This window comes from Chamaea fasciata, unplaced genomic scaffold (genome assembly GCF_029207755.1).
Source record: "Chamaea fasciata isolate MVZ Bird 193981 ecotype frontalis unplaced genomic scaffold, bChaFas1.0.hap1 SCAF_16, whole genome shotgun sequence".
In the NCBI taxonomy this organism is placed as follows: Eukaryota; Metazoa; Chordata; class Aves; order Passeriformes; family Sylviidae; genus Chamaea; species Chamaea fasciata.
This window is the reverse complement of record NW_027094101.1, coordinates 2,981,780-2,995,887: the sequence shown is the minus strand read 5'-3', so window position 1 is coordinate 2,995,887 and position 14,108 is coordinate 2,981,780. Positions and strand designations below refer to the sequence as shown.

Here is a 14,108-nt window from a genome sequence, read left to right as displayed (position 1 = left end):
TTGTACATGTTTTTATTGTTGTGGGGGACTAGAAAAACAGTATTTTGATTAATCTTTAATAATTAGTAAAAATTAGTGAAGTTACTTATTTTGGTTTTTATCCCCAGATTGTTGAACAAATAAATACAAAACTACCATCATCATTTGTAGAGAAATTATTTATACCAGAGTCTAAACTACTTGTTCTTCGTTATCATAAGGAGAAGGAGGTAAGAGTAAGGAATTTCTGCAGGTGTATTCCAACAGTCTTCATGCACTTCCAAGAATATATTAAGCTGTAAAACTTAGCTCATCTTAAATATGGATTTTAGTCTAATTGAATGTCTGAAACTTCTGAAAAGGCAGATACAGCTATTTCTTGGTTTTAGCATTTAGATTTGATAAGAAATTGGTAAGTTTGCCATCATTCCTGGTACAGAAGTTATTTGGCTTTGATACTCAGCATGTTAGGTGGATGATCAAGGAAATAATTACATTCTGCAAGTAAGAGGTACAGAAAACTGAAGGTAGGTGTGTGTATCAGACTAAGCTATTCATAGATAAAGAAAAGTGATTGTAAATTCTTTGTTGCTGATTAGTATATTTTATGATCTGTTCTAATCAGTTATTGCTGTAATTATGTTCTCAAGGTTGTTGCAGCAGCCCTTGCTGTGTACCAAGCTGTATTGAGCCTGAAGAACATTCCTGTTCTGGAGACTGCTTACAGGTTGATTCTGGGAGAGATGACCTGTGCTTTAAATAGTCTTCTCCATAGTTTACATCTTCCTGAAGCCTGTTCTGAAATCCAGCATGACTCTTTCAAGAAGCTTATATCCAATGTGGATAATGCCAAGTTTGTTGTTATATTTGACCTCAGTGCTCTAAGTACTATTGGAAATGCTAAAAACTCATTAATTGGGGTGAGTAAAAGCTCAACAGACAGTTCATGCAATAAGTGTAAAAAAATACTTGATTACTTAAAATTAACGTATTACACCAGTAGGGCACATACGTATGACTAAAATGATAATGTTTGAACTTCCTAAGTTTTAGAAAAACTTCCAGTATTAAAACTTAGGGGAAACAGTGAGTGGGTTGTATCTCTTGTTGGTGCATAATGAAAAGCAGTTTCTGGGGAAGAGCATCTTACCAGGGTTATTAAGAGTTTAATGCTAAGATCATCATAATGATTGCTTTTGAAACTCAGGACAGATAAAAGCAGCTGTCGTGTGTCCTTTGGTATTATATCAACCATATGAAAACACTTGCCAGATCTTTCCCCATAAAAACATGAACAATTTTTACCAGACTTCTAAAAAATGGGATAGAAAATAGTTATAGTCAGAGAATAATAGAGTTAATTTATTTCCTGTGGGGAAGGAGGAAAAGACATTAATTAATGGTATGAAAATTACAGTTAAAAGTAGATCCTACTTTTTATGTTTCTGTGCTTGTGTTGCAATTGTTTTATAGATGTGGGCCCTTTCACCAACTGTGTTTGCACTGCTGAGTAAAAACCTGATGATTGTTCATGGTGACATAGCAGTTCACTTCCCTGCTGTCCAGTATGCAGTGCTCTATATATTGTACTCACACTGCTCCAGGTAGGAGTTTTCATAATCCAGCAGTATTTTAAGAGCGCTAGGATGGACTGATTGGAATATTGTTGGAGGGATGAAATTAAATAGAATGTTACAATGAAGCTTTTGCCCGTACTTCCTTAATTAGTTTTCACTTTAATTAATTGCAAGGAAGCTGTATCTCAGCCAGGAAAGCATATCCTGGCTTAAAGTTGGCCTTTTATTCAAAGGCAAATTAGAAATCTTGTGTTTGAATAGAGATAACTGAGGCAGAACTCTACTGAAAGTAAATGAGGAAAGATTATTTACTATTTAGCTTACTGGGAGATCTAGGAGAGTAATGAGATGTAAACAACAGATGTAAATATGTTTTAGACCTTGTTAGTACAAACTCTTGTTTAAGTAAGGTAATATACCAGTTTAACTGTTACTCTTTACATTCTTAGCTGCCGTGATTTTTTACTAAGCATTGGATACCAGACACAGTTGAGAACAGGTTACTGGCCTGAATGGACTGATGGCAATTTGTAGCTTTGTTCTTTGAGGCTAGGGATCAAAATATTTGGATTTTGGCATAGTGTGGTGTGTGTGTGTATGTGTTCATTTAACTTTTGTTGCTGACTGCTGATGTTTTTTCTCCTTTCAAGGAAGTATCTCTCATCTTGGGGTAGTTTTACAGTTTGTTTTTCCTTCCCTTTCCACAGGCATGACCATTTCATTTCCAGTAGCCTCAGTTCTTCCTCTCCCTCTCTGTTTGATGGGGCAGTTATAAGTACTGTAACTACAGCAACAAAAAAACATTTCTCGATCATACTGAACCTTTTGGGGCTACTCCTTAAGAAGGATAACCTTACTCAAGATACCAGGTAAGGAAAATTTTCTTAGAAATTGGGTTGGTTTTTTTTTTTTTTTTTTTGTCCAGTAGAATACATTAATTCAGAAACCAGGGTAATTTGAATTTGTAAAATTTGGGGTAAAGTTTACCAGTCAAGTATTTGGGCTTTTTTCAACGTTATTAGTGAAATTGTGGAAAAAAAGTAGCTGCTTTGTTTTTATACAGGAAAACTAAAGAAGTTTAAACCATCCTAAGATCTATCCAGTAGAAGCAGGGTTACCAAAGTTTGCTGAAAGGAAGGGTTTGGTCACTGAAAGTACCCTTTTGCAATAGTTTCCATCCTGTATTACTAAAACGCTGTGAAAGCTTGGGGACATCTTTAAAGTTAAAGAATACCTTGTTTAAAAAGTGTGAGCTACAACATGAAGTAGTTCAAGTTCTATCAGAAAGTTCCTCTCTGTAACTGTGTAGAGTGACTAAACTCTTGGTTTTTGAAGGAAACTACTTACAACGTGGGCTTTGGAAGTGGCTCTTCTGATGAAGAAATCAGAAACATATACACCGTTATTTTCTCTCCCATCTTTTCATAAGTTTTGCAAAGGACTTTTAGCAAACAGTAAGATATTGCATATTTTTACTTAACTGTCTTTTACATTTCAAAATTAAGCCTTGTCCCACTGACAGTAGCAACAGTACTTGTTTCATTTACTTTAAAAATGCTTTAGGGTTGTATTGTGCAAGAACTTAAATTCTTCTTACGAATTTTTTTTTTTAAGTGGATCCCTGCCTGTTACTTAAACAATTTGCTTAACATAAATTGCAATCTTAAGAGACTGGACACATTACTGACATTTTTGGTAGATCAATTTCCCAGTCACAAATCATTATTTATCAAAAGCACTGGAACAGTTCTGTGATGTATTCAATTTCAAAATCTGTGGATAATATGAGAACAAATGCAGAGTAGTGCAGAAGTTACCTAATTCCAGCAAGAATAACTTTTTTTTCCTCCTTTCAACTCCTTAATTCAGCACTTCTGGAAGATGTGAACATTTGTCTTCAAGCATGTAGTAGCCTCCATGCCCTGTCTTCCTCCCTTCCAGATGACCTTTTACAGAGGTACTTGCACAGAGTTCTGTATGTTATTTGAACTATGCTGATAATGGAGATGTGAACACCTCTTTCCTTTTTGGTGTTGCAGGTGTGTTGATGTGTGTCGTGTTCAACTAGTCCATAGTGGTGCTCGTGTGAGACAAGCTTTTGGAAAACTTCTGAAGTCAATTCCTTTAGATGTTGTGTTGAGGTGAGTTGCTCAGAACCAACTTCAGTGTAAATAATGGTTTTAGTTTCTTCAGAGACACTTAACCTGAAAAATAATTCCAGTGGACTTCATACTGTCTTAGTTGAAAATCAAAAAGCATGAGCTTACAATGGTAGTTCTGGCTTGATAGTTGGGCTTGATGATCTTAAAGGTCTCATCCAACCCTCTATGATTCTAAGTGTCTTGCTATCTCCCCTGTGCTTTTACAGGTCTGAGAACAGTATGTAGTATGCAAAGTAATTAATAAATTTGGTAAGGTGTGCATCACTTCTTGAAGCAAGCGCTGAATACCTGTAAGGTCCATGTTACGCAGAGCTTCAGCAATATTATGTCCTATAATTTGTCTTGAAGACCTGAACTCTGAAAGCACTTGGTATTAATACCAAAGTATAAAATTAATTCTAGTCATTACTCATATATATATAGTGTGTGTGTGTGTAATTCTCTTACACAACTTTTTTTGGTTTTTTCAAGTATGTTATAGCATGGGTTGTTTTCCCTCTCTTCCTGCAGTAACCGTACCCACACTGAAATACAAGAAATTTCTTTGGCCATAAGAAGTCACATGAGCAAAGCTCCAAGTAACACATTCCACCCACAGGATTTCTCTGATGTCATTAGTTTTATTTTGTATGGAAACCTCCACCGAACTGGGTAAGAACTCCTTTTACAACTGAAATCTATGAATGTTGAATTTATAGTAAACAAGTCCAAGTTATATTTAATTTAAAATTTGTAATTATCATTACAAACTACATTGCTTTACTTTTAAACTTTTATATACTTTTTAGTATTTATAGAAGTCTTACATACACACCTTTGGGCTTATTTTCCTATATACATTGCTGCTTGGGAGTTAATTTTGTGAGAGATTTGTTTGTGAACAATAGGGAGATGAAGTGTGTACAGTGTGAACTTTTTAATGCACTGGTGTTTTCTTTCAGGAAGGATAATTGGTTAGAAAGGTTATTCTATAGCTGTCAAAGACTGGATAAGAGAGACCAGCCAACCATCCCTCGGAACCTGTTGAAGACTGATGCTGTGCTGTGGCAATGGGCTGTCTGGGAAGCAGCTCAGTTCACTGTTCTCTCAAAGCTACGGACTCCTCTGGGGAGAGCCCAAGATACATTTCAAACTATTGAAGGTAAAGTAAAAAATACGCTGTATTTTAATGAGATTTTTTGGTGAGGTTGTGAAGCCAAGGTGTTCATCTCTAAGGCAAGTGGCGCAATGGCTTCATTTTTCGGTGCTTATAGATTTTAAAGGTGCTGCATAATTACTGTTCACTTGTGATAGATTTTGAGAGAGAGCATTTCTCTCCCTTTGCACATTTAAATACTGTACCATCTGGTAACTTTTCCCCCCCCCCATGTTTTGGTAAAATGTGTAGGTATTATTAGGAGCCTTGCAGCCCACACGTTAAACCCTGATCAAGATGTCAGCCAGTGGACTACTGCAGACAATGATGAAGGACACAGCAGCAACCAGCTCAGGCTTGTTCTCCTTCTGCAATATTTGGAGAACTTGGAAAAACTGATGTACAATGCATATGAAGGATGTGCCAATGCCCTTACCTCTCCACCCAAGGTTTGTCTGTCTTGCAGTGCTGATGTGGCTTGGAACAGTCAGTTGAATGAACAGTGTTTTCAGGATTGTTCAGTTCTTAGCCATGGAATTTGAGTTTGAGACTCTTAAAAAACTCTGGCTTTGACTTTGCTGTATTCCTACAGAGCATATTAAACCAGGGTTTGTTTCTGGAGTACCAGGCTGTATAGTGGTACAAATCCAGCAAGCCTGTGGCACCTCTGACATGTAGCAGTCAGTCGTTTGTAGATTGTCAGCAGTCTTATTATAAAATAACAGCTTTATTTAAAGCTTTAATTGCTTTTTGGGGAGTGTAGTAATTATTATAAGCAACATACCCTGTTGTGTAGTTCTAAGTGCAAAACATTCTTCAGTGTTGAAATAATCTGTTTAATTACCAGACTTAGATGTGACAGTAATATGTAATTTATAGTCAGTTCATATTAAGACTTCTGGCTTGCCAGTGTGCCTGGCCAGTTACATGCTGCATGTGATTTCAGACCGTTTACATAATAAAATTAAAGATGAATTGAAAACTGGAGAAAAGAAACCTTCCTGCCTTTGCTATGAATCTTAAGTACTTAACTATTTTGGTTTATGCAGAAGAATGTTGTTGTGAAACTTCTTTCCTGTCTCTGAAGGTGATCAGGACGTTCTTCTATACCAATCGCCAGACTTGCCAGGATTGGCTGACACGGATCAGACTCTCCATCATGAGAGTTGGATTGCTGGCTGGCCAGCCTGCTGTGACTGTCAGGCATGGATTTGATTTACTCACAGAAATGAAAACTAATAATAGTATCTCTCAGGTACTCTCTTTTCAAACTCTGTAGACTATTGCAGAAATACTCACCGTGATATTGTAAAGAACTAAGCTAAGGGAATCAGTAGTGACTAAACCAAGTGGTATGTAAAAGGAGGAGGTTTTTAAAGCCACATTTTTAATTTGTACATTTTTATTGGGATTGTGGTACTGTGGATTGGAGGTTAGGATGTACTGAAGACGTGGTCAAATACTATACAGGAATGAATTCTATAGTTAATTCCCAGTTTCAGTTGAGCAATTTCTAATTTAGTGGAAATCTTGTGAAAATGGTGCTGCCTATGTGTGACGCCATCCCAAGCTTGTGGTAGTACGATGTCTTTGCTTACCTGTGGGTATGAGGAGAAGTAGGGTTGTGTCATGGAGGTATTCTTTCGCTTAACTAGCAGCTGAGTTCAGGGGTGGGATGGGTGGATAAAGTAGTTGAAGCCTTCTTGAAAAGGTTGAGTAGTTTCTTCAGTACATGACTTGTTTTGCTTAAATGTTTTACCAGAGGTGGTTTGAGACGTATTTGTTATTTTGTGCTCCCTTATGAGTTCTCAAATAGGTACAAAAACACCACCCAGGGTTTGCTAACCATTGATGTTCAGGCTGTGGATTCACAGCACAAACTCTTCCCTTGGCTCCCCTGCTTTTCCAGAAGCAGTGCAGTGGATGGATATGAGGAGCACTTGTAGTTGTGTATAATGAAATACTACTTCACCGTTTCTGAGTATTTCCCCACATATATGTGGCTCTTGCATTAGATGAATTTTATTAATTAACACTTTTGATTTGGATTTAGGGAAATGAATTGGAAGTGACAATTATGATGCTGGTAGAAGCATTATGTGAGCTTCACTGTCCTGAAGCTATTCAGGGTATTGCTGTCTGGTCTTCTGCTGTAGTTGGGAAGAGCCTCTCCTGGATCAATTCTGTAGCTCAGCAAGCAGAAGGGCGGTAAGTTTTCACTAATAATTGGGTGCTACGAACTTGGACTTTTTTCCTTCTATGGAAAGTTCTGCCTCTGAGTCTTTTAAACTGTAGCACAAGTCAAGGCTGCTGATGAATTTCTGTGTCAATTACAGTCAGTGAATCTTTTCAGAGATACAATATGTATTTAGTCAGTATTCAGCTCTCCTCATTCAGATTAAAATTGTGGTAGTCAAATATAAAACTCATTTATTTCCTTCTGTCTCTACTTGATTTGAAGTTGACATTAAAACTTTTATGGACAAGTTTTTATCAAATGCTATAACCTGGAAATTCAACCAGTAAACTTGTATCCTATCTTAATCCCTTTCTTTTGCTGAAGGTGATACAAACTTTTTGAGTATTGGGGTAAAATAATGATCAAAATATAGTCTATTTACAAAAAAAAAAACCCAGCCTGGTTCTTTAAGATGCTGACTGAAATTTTGAACTGTTTTAGGTTTGAAAAAGCAACTGCGGAATACCAGGAGCACCTCTGCTCCATGACTGGAGTGGATTGCTGTATAACAGGCTTTGACAAGACTGTTCTCAAGTTGGCCAATTCAAACAGTGTGAATAATGCCAGCCCAAAACATTCCTTGAATGGTCAGTGTTTTCTTTTTAAGAGAAATACAACTGTGTAAATATGTGTGTGTAAAATGAGAACATTCAATGATACAGCCATGGTAATGTCTGACTCTGAAATCTGAAAACCTGTTTCTGTCTGCAGTTAAACTGAACCACTTAATGCCCTTGAAACCAGTATTATGTGTAGATAGGAGGGTTTGAAGTACTGAGGTCTAGCTGAATGAAACTAAAGGTAATAGGTAAAATCTTTTGTAACTTACTAATTTAAATCTAGTTTATTTTAGATCATCATTACTTAAGCCTTACTGTTTATGACATAATTGTATCATAAGTGCACTCAGAGGTTTTTGGTTGCAGTATTGTTTCATCTTTGAAAATGAGCCTCCTTTGTTCCTAATTTAGTTATTTCTGTTTTGATGCTCCTTTGCAGATGTGAACTGAATTTTTTCAAAACCTCCTTTGAAAAGATCCTTTTTTCCCTTAGCAAAGTCAGTGGAAGAATACTGTAAAAGTTGTGTAACTATTGGATTTTTTAAAATTAAGAGGTTTTCTTGACAAAAGACATAGAAATAACATTTGAGTAACAGAACTGCTGTTTGAAAATATGTATTATGTGCGTGTTTATATAATTTTTTTTTTTTCATTTCACAGGAGAAACTAGAAAAACTGTTCTGACTAAGCCTAGTGACTCTTCACCTGAAGTGATAAACTACCTGGGTAACAAGGCTTGTGAATGTTACATTTCCATTGCTGACTGGTCTGCTGTTCAGGAGTGGCAAAACATGGTCCACGAACTGAAGAAAAGCAATAGTAATACCTCAATCAATCTGAAGGCAGATTTTAACTACATAAAGTAAGGGTATAATTAATTTATTCAACAGTATCTTAGAGTTCATTGTCTTACAACTGAAATATTAACATTTTAATGGGTTTTAAAAATTGGATGTCAGTTTCTAAGTAGAGGCATGCAAAGAAGAAAGGTGTGTTTTTGGGAGGGTGAGCACTTGGCCGTGGCATTTACAGATGAGTGAAGAGGTAACATCATTCTAAATAGCTTCTGTAGCTTTCTGGCTGCTGAGGCTGCTTAGTATTCAAGAAAAAGAAGTCTTTCATTGAAGAAAAAAGATACCAGATTTATTCTGCTTTTCTCAGGAGAAGATGAATCCTTTTGTCAACTTAAATAAAATGTATTTCTGTGGTTCTTAAAAATACCTTAATTTACTAATTTAATGGGAAAAGTATAGGAAAGAAGTGGTCTTGGCTGCTGAATTTTTTTAGTTTTGTTTCTTTTTTAAAAGAAATTTAGAACTGTAGCTTGTACATTTATTTCCTGACCTTTAATATTTTTCTGGTTCATGAAAAAATACTTGTGACATTGAATAGACCTTCAAAGACGTTATAGACCGTAGTTACTTTTTATTTGACAACTTGATTGCTTTTCATTCCTGCATGATTGTGGTAATTATAGTAACATCCTTTTGGCTGAAATTTCTTGACTTGAAAATAAAAGCACAGAAGGAAGCAGTGAAATAAAATCTTGCAAGTCTGAAAAGGTGACTGCTTCTGTCAGAGAAAGGGGCTCTTCTTCCTTTTGGTGCTGGATTAATTAATTTGGTGCATAACTAGTGCCTCTTATTGCTGTATGTGATAATTGACTTTTTTGGTTAGAATTAATCATAAGTGCTCTGTGGGACTTGGAGTTAGTCTTGAGTCTTTTCTTTTTGCTGTGTAATATACTTAGCAACTCGAGTGAAGTCAAAAATATGACAATAAAACTATAAATGTTGAATTGCAGATCTTTGAGCAGCTTTGAGTCTGGACAACTTACTGAATGCACTGAACAACTAGAATTATTACCAGGAGAAAATATCAACCTGCTTGCAGGGGGATCCAAAGAAAAAATAGGTATAAATGCATAAATTAATATTTACACCAAATGCAAAAGTAAATATTTTTTCATGTATCTGTCTCTGTAAATGACAGACTGAAACTTCTGAATGCAGTTCGCTGTGTTCAGTGGACTGACTATAACCTTATTGAATCAAGCTTCAAAATGATTGGCAATGGTCATCCTAAACGTTGATGCAGATGTGTTTTCTGGAGTTAATGTGACTGTATGTAATCTGTGATGAATTTCTGTTTTGAACACATGCACGTATAAAATATATATTTTTTTAAAAGAGGGTTTTTTTTCCTAACTTCCTTACTGTCAAAAATTCATTCTCAGATGGTGAAACATGATAACATTTGGCAGCTCTAGTTGGTTTCAATTGTTTAATCTCCTTGTAGACATGAAGAAGCTCCTTCCTAATATGCTAAGTCCTGATCCAAGAGAACTTCAAAAAGCAGTTGAAGTACAGCTTTTGAGAAGTTCAGTGTGTCTGGCAACAGCTGTTAACCACATAGAACAGGAGCAAAAGTGGCAGTCAATATCTGAGTAAGTTGAAATGTGCTATGAATTAATGTAATACACTGTGAAGACCTGTTCTAGTTTGTTAAACATAACTTTGTGTAAAGCTTCAGCATCCGTGGCAGTTCTAGCTGTTGCGAGTTATAAGCTTACCGGGGAAAAATAAGATGTTGAATAACTTGGACTTCATATAGTTCATAAAGTATCTGAGTTGATGAAGTGCTTCTGTGTGTCAGCTTAAAAATAAAGTATTATAACTTTTATGATATTGCAACACTTTCTCATCTTCCTTTTAGAGATACTGAATTTGGTTTTTTCTTCAGTAATTTTGATAGCACTATTTACTCTTAAAGTCTAGCTAAGAAAAATGACTGTCCTGATCCTTTAATTTCAGAAATCTTATTAAGTACTTAAAGCAAACATCCCGCATCGCTATTGGGCCTCTGAGACTTTCCACACTCACCGTGTCTCAGTCTTTACCAGTGCTGAGCACTCTTCAGTTGTACTGTTCTTCTGCTTTGGAAAACACTGTATGCAACAGGCTGACATCAGAGGTAATTCCTGGGTGTTTAAAACCTAAATAGGGCTTATGTCTTTTGCCATGTCATGTTGTGGAGTATTGAATATAAAACATATGTTAATTGTTTTGACTGTTAATCATACTGCAAAAAGACCTCGTTTAGTTTTCTAATGTGCCTTGATCCAAGTTTTTTATAATTTTACATCTCAATTGGACTTATCTCTATAGTTATACCTCTCTTTCAATTACACTTACACTATTTTTGAAGTGTAATTCCTAGTTGCCTTTTAGGCTGTTGGTATTTCTTCTCTGAATACATTGTAACACACACTTACTTTACTTTCAAAGCAACTTAAAAATATTCCGATAAAAATCACTTCAGGAATTAAAAACTGAATGCCAGACTTCAACCAGTATGAATGTTCTAGATGTAATTTCTAATCACATTGTACAGAAGACAATTCTGATTGATTTTGAGCAGTTTTTAGTGTTGCCCTCTCAAAATAAACCATAAAACATATTTCTCTTAGTCAGTGATGAAGTGTGGCTGCTAATATAAATAAGAATGTTTGCTCTAAAAATGGCCTTTGGTTTTATTTAATGAAAATGCATTGTAGTAAAGTTGTCTTATGACAACTCTGCAAGTTCTGTGCCTCTTCCAGGACTGTCTTATACCTCTCTTCAATGAAGCATTGAGGTCATGCAAGCAGCATGATGTAAGGCCGTGGATGCATGCCCTGAGGTACACGGTGTACCAGAATCAACTGATGGAAAAGCTTAAAGGTGTGTGAGCTCTCATTATGGTGTTGTAAAAAACAAATCCAGAATTTGAGCTTCAGCTGTGTGCTGAAAAGCAGTAGCTGTCTTTTTCTCTTATTTAGATGGAATACTTTTGAAAAGCCAGGTTTTTTCCTTCAGGTGTCTTGCTTTACTACCCATTGTCTTGATTAGTGCTGTGATGTAGACAGTATCCAAAAGAAAAGTAACATTCTGAAATGTTTAATAGTTGTATACTCCTCTCCTAATAACTCCTTACTTGCTCATCACTTCATACTTTACCTGCTTTCACTTTTGAACACTTCAACATTAGGAATAATGGGTCTTCACTAACAGTCATTAAAGCCATTTAAATGTCCAGTATGATTAGAAGTAATGGGAGAAAAACGTTCTGCTGGGGACAAGTAGGTTTATTAGCTAAGAAGAATGGTTTTAGTGGGGAAAAAATCTTTTGCCCAGCAGATAATCTAAGGATATAATTTTTGTTTGAGATGGGGTTTATAATATTCTAGGCAGAAATGAAGTAATCTAAATTTCTGAAGCAATTTTTACTGATGGCCACGTATGCTGTACATTAGGCAGAATTTCTGTGTGTCAGACAGTGGTTTAATACTCATGTTTACAATGTCTTGCTCCCTTCTTTAGAGCCAACAGTCCCCATCAAAAGCCATCTAATGGAACTGGGCTTAACAGCGGCGAAATTTGCACGGAAGCGAGGGAACATCGCCCTGGCCACGCGGCTGCTCGCCCAGTGCAGTGAAGTGCAGCTGGGGAAAACCACCACTGCACAGGACTTAGTCCAGCACTTCAAAAAACTGTCTGCACCAGGTCAGATAGATGAAAAATGGGGTCCTGAACTTGATATTGAGAAAACAAAGTTGTTATACACAGCAGGTGAGTGTTATGTTGTAGTGACTTGAGTTTGTTTTTCCTTATAACAAGGCTAATTCCCCTTACCTTGAAGTCACAATAGGGCAGTATCATTAGGAACTGATTTCATCCCATCGGCTGATGTCTGTCTGAAAGTGTTTTCAGAAGCTTTTTCATGCTTGTCATTCCTCAAAAGAGAATTTTCTGTGTAAAAATATTTTGCTACAAGCTGGATCCGAGTGTGCTGAATTTCAGAATTGTTTTAAATAATAGGAGCGTACTGAGGATCTGCTTTTCATGATATGCAGGTCAGTCAACACATGCCATGGAAATGCTGAGTTCTTGTGCCATATCTTTCTGCAAATCTGCCAAAGCTGAATATGCAGTTGCTAAATCTATTCTCACACTGGCTAAATGGATTCAAGCAGAATGGAAAGAGATCTCAGGACAGTTGAAACAAGTATATAGAGCTCGACAGCAGCAGAATCACACTGGCCTGTCTACCTTGTCTAAAAACATATATAATTTGATTGATCTGCCAGCTGTTAATACACTAGAAGATGAATATCCCAGGATTGAAAGTGAATCTACAGGTATGTTTGTTCTCATTGTTCTTTTTTAAAATAATTACTGCTAATTATACTGAAGGATAACACCAGTTATATTGATAAAGACTAAGTGCTCCATCACTCATGTATTTGTTTTCCGAATGCACACGTCAAGGGTGTGCATTTTTTGCAAAAGGTAACTATACACAGTTAAAATATCCACTTTAATATTGATATTTCATATTTCTATCACATTTTTCTCATTTAAGTAATGGCGGCCTGAGGAAGAAACTGGGAAATGTTTATTTTGTATTCATGGTATCTGTTATTGTATGGTGTGCTTGCTTTCAGCTTGTGTATTTGCTAAAGTTTGAGTCAGATCTTTCAGGTTTAAGCATGGACAGGATTTATGGTATGAAGGCCCCCCTAAGTGTGAAAAGTACTTTAGTTTTTTTCATGATCTTTAATCTATACATTATCTGAACACTTCTGCTGGTGCTGCAGAATTTTCATTCCTAATTTCCAGCAGATTTTTCATCAAATTTTAAGATAACTTCTGTGTTTCTTTAAACATGGATTTCATAAATAACTTAGCCCCTCTCATGAAGGGTTGAGAGTTATTATAGAGCTGAGCTGTTGGGGAATGTTAAACAGTAAGTGCTTTCTGACTTTATGGAAAAGAAAATAAATATATACACAAACACAACCACGGTGCCCTGGGTACTTCATAGAAGTCTGCTGTCTGAAGCACTGTGCACCTCTGGAGGTCATGAGTTCCTTGCCTCAGCTCCACCTCTCTGTGAAAGAGGAAGGAACTGTGGAGTAACTGCAGTGGTTGTTGGCAAATGGAAACAGGGCTTTATTTTGAAGCTGTGTCAGAACTGAAAAATAATTGCAGTTTGGAAAATTTTGCACTGGTGGGTATTAATTTTACTAAAAAAATACTGTATGCCCATTATTTTTGGTGTTATTTTCTGTGCTAAGGAGGCAGAAGTAGGTTTTACACTGTAACACATATTACTCTCTTTCTCCCATCACAGTAAACATCGGAGTTGGAGAACCAGACTTCATCTTGGGCCAGCTGTATCACTTGTCTTCAGTACAGGCACCTGAAGTGGCCAAGTCTTGGGCAGCTCTGGCTAGCTGGGCTTATAGATGGGGCCGCAAAGTAGTTGATAATGCCAGGTAAATACAGCCTGATGGTTGGATTTGAATGGTTGGATTGAAAGCCAACAGCACAGTTGGTTTTCTCAAGATAAACCTTATCTGTGTATTTATGATTACTGTTGTATGTGGTCTGAAGTTTCACGTGAGCAGAGAAA

The 14,108-nt window shown here is 36.5% G+C and overlaps 1 protein-coding gene across 1 annotated transcript in view; it reads left to right on the top strand.

Moving 5' to 3' along the window:
- SMG1 (SMG1 nonsense mediated mRNA decay associated PI3K related kinase) overlaps positions 1-14,108 on the top strand; it is a 60,148-nt gene that overhangs the window by 22,735 nt on the left and 23,305 nt on the right. The window contains exons 12-32 of the mRNA XM_066198496.1: positions 108-209; positions 630-899; positions 1,453-1,583; positions 2,264-2,425; positions 2,892-3,010; positions 3,426-3,513; positions 3,596-3,697; positions 4,229-4,369; positions 4,660-4,859; positions 5,106-5,302; positions 5,941-6,108; positions 6,907-7,061; positions 7,534-7,679; positions 8,313-8,514; positions 9,457-9,566; positions 9,951-10,098; positions 10,466-10,625; positions 11,254-11,374; positions 12,014-12,262; positions 12,547-12,831; positions 13,827-13,971. Of these exons, the coding sequence (XP_066054593.1) occupies positions 108-209; positions 630-899; positions 1,453-1,583; positions 2,264-2,425; positions 2,892-3,010; positions 3,426-3,513; positions 3,596-3,697; positions 4,229-4,369; positions 4,660-4,859; positions 5,106-5,302; positions 5,941-6,108; positions 6,907-7,061; positions 7,534-7,679; positions 8,313-8,514; positions 9,457-9,566; positions 9,951-10,098; positions 10,466-10,625; positions 11,254-11,374; positions 12,014-12,262; positions 12,547-12,831; positions 13,827-13,971 (3,401 nt within the window). The remainder of the gene's footprint in view (positions 1-107; positions 210-629; positions 900-1,452; positions 1,584-2,263; positions 2,426-2,891; positions 3,011-3,425; positions 3,514-3,595; positions 3,698-4,228; positions 4,370-4,659; positions 4,860-5,105; positions 5,303-5,940; positions 6,109-6,906; positions 7,062-7,533; positions 7,680-8,312; positions 8,515-9,456; positions 9,567-9,950; positions 10,099-10,465; positions 10,626-11,253; positions 11,375-12,013; positions 12,263-12,546; positions 12,832-13,826; positions 13,972-14,108) is intronic.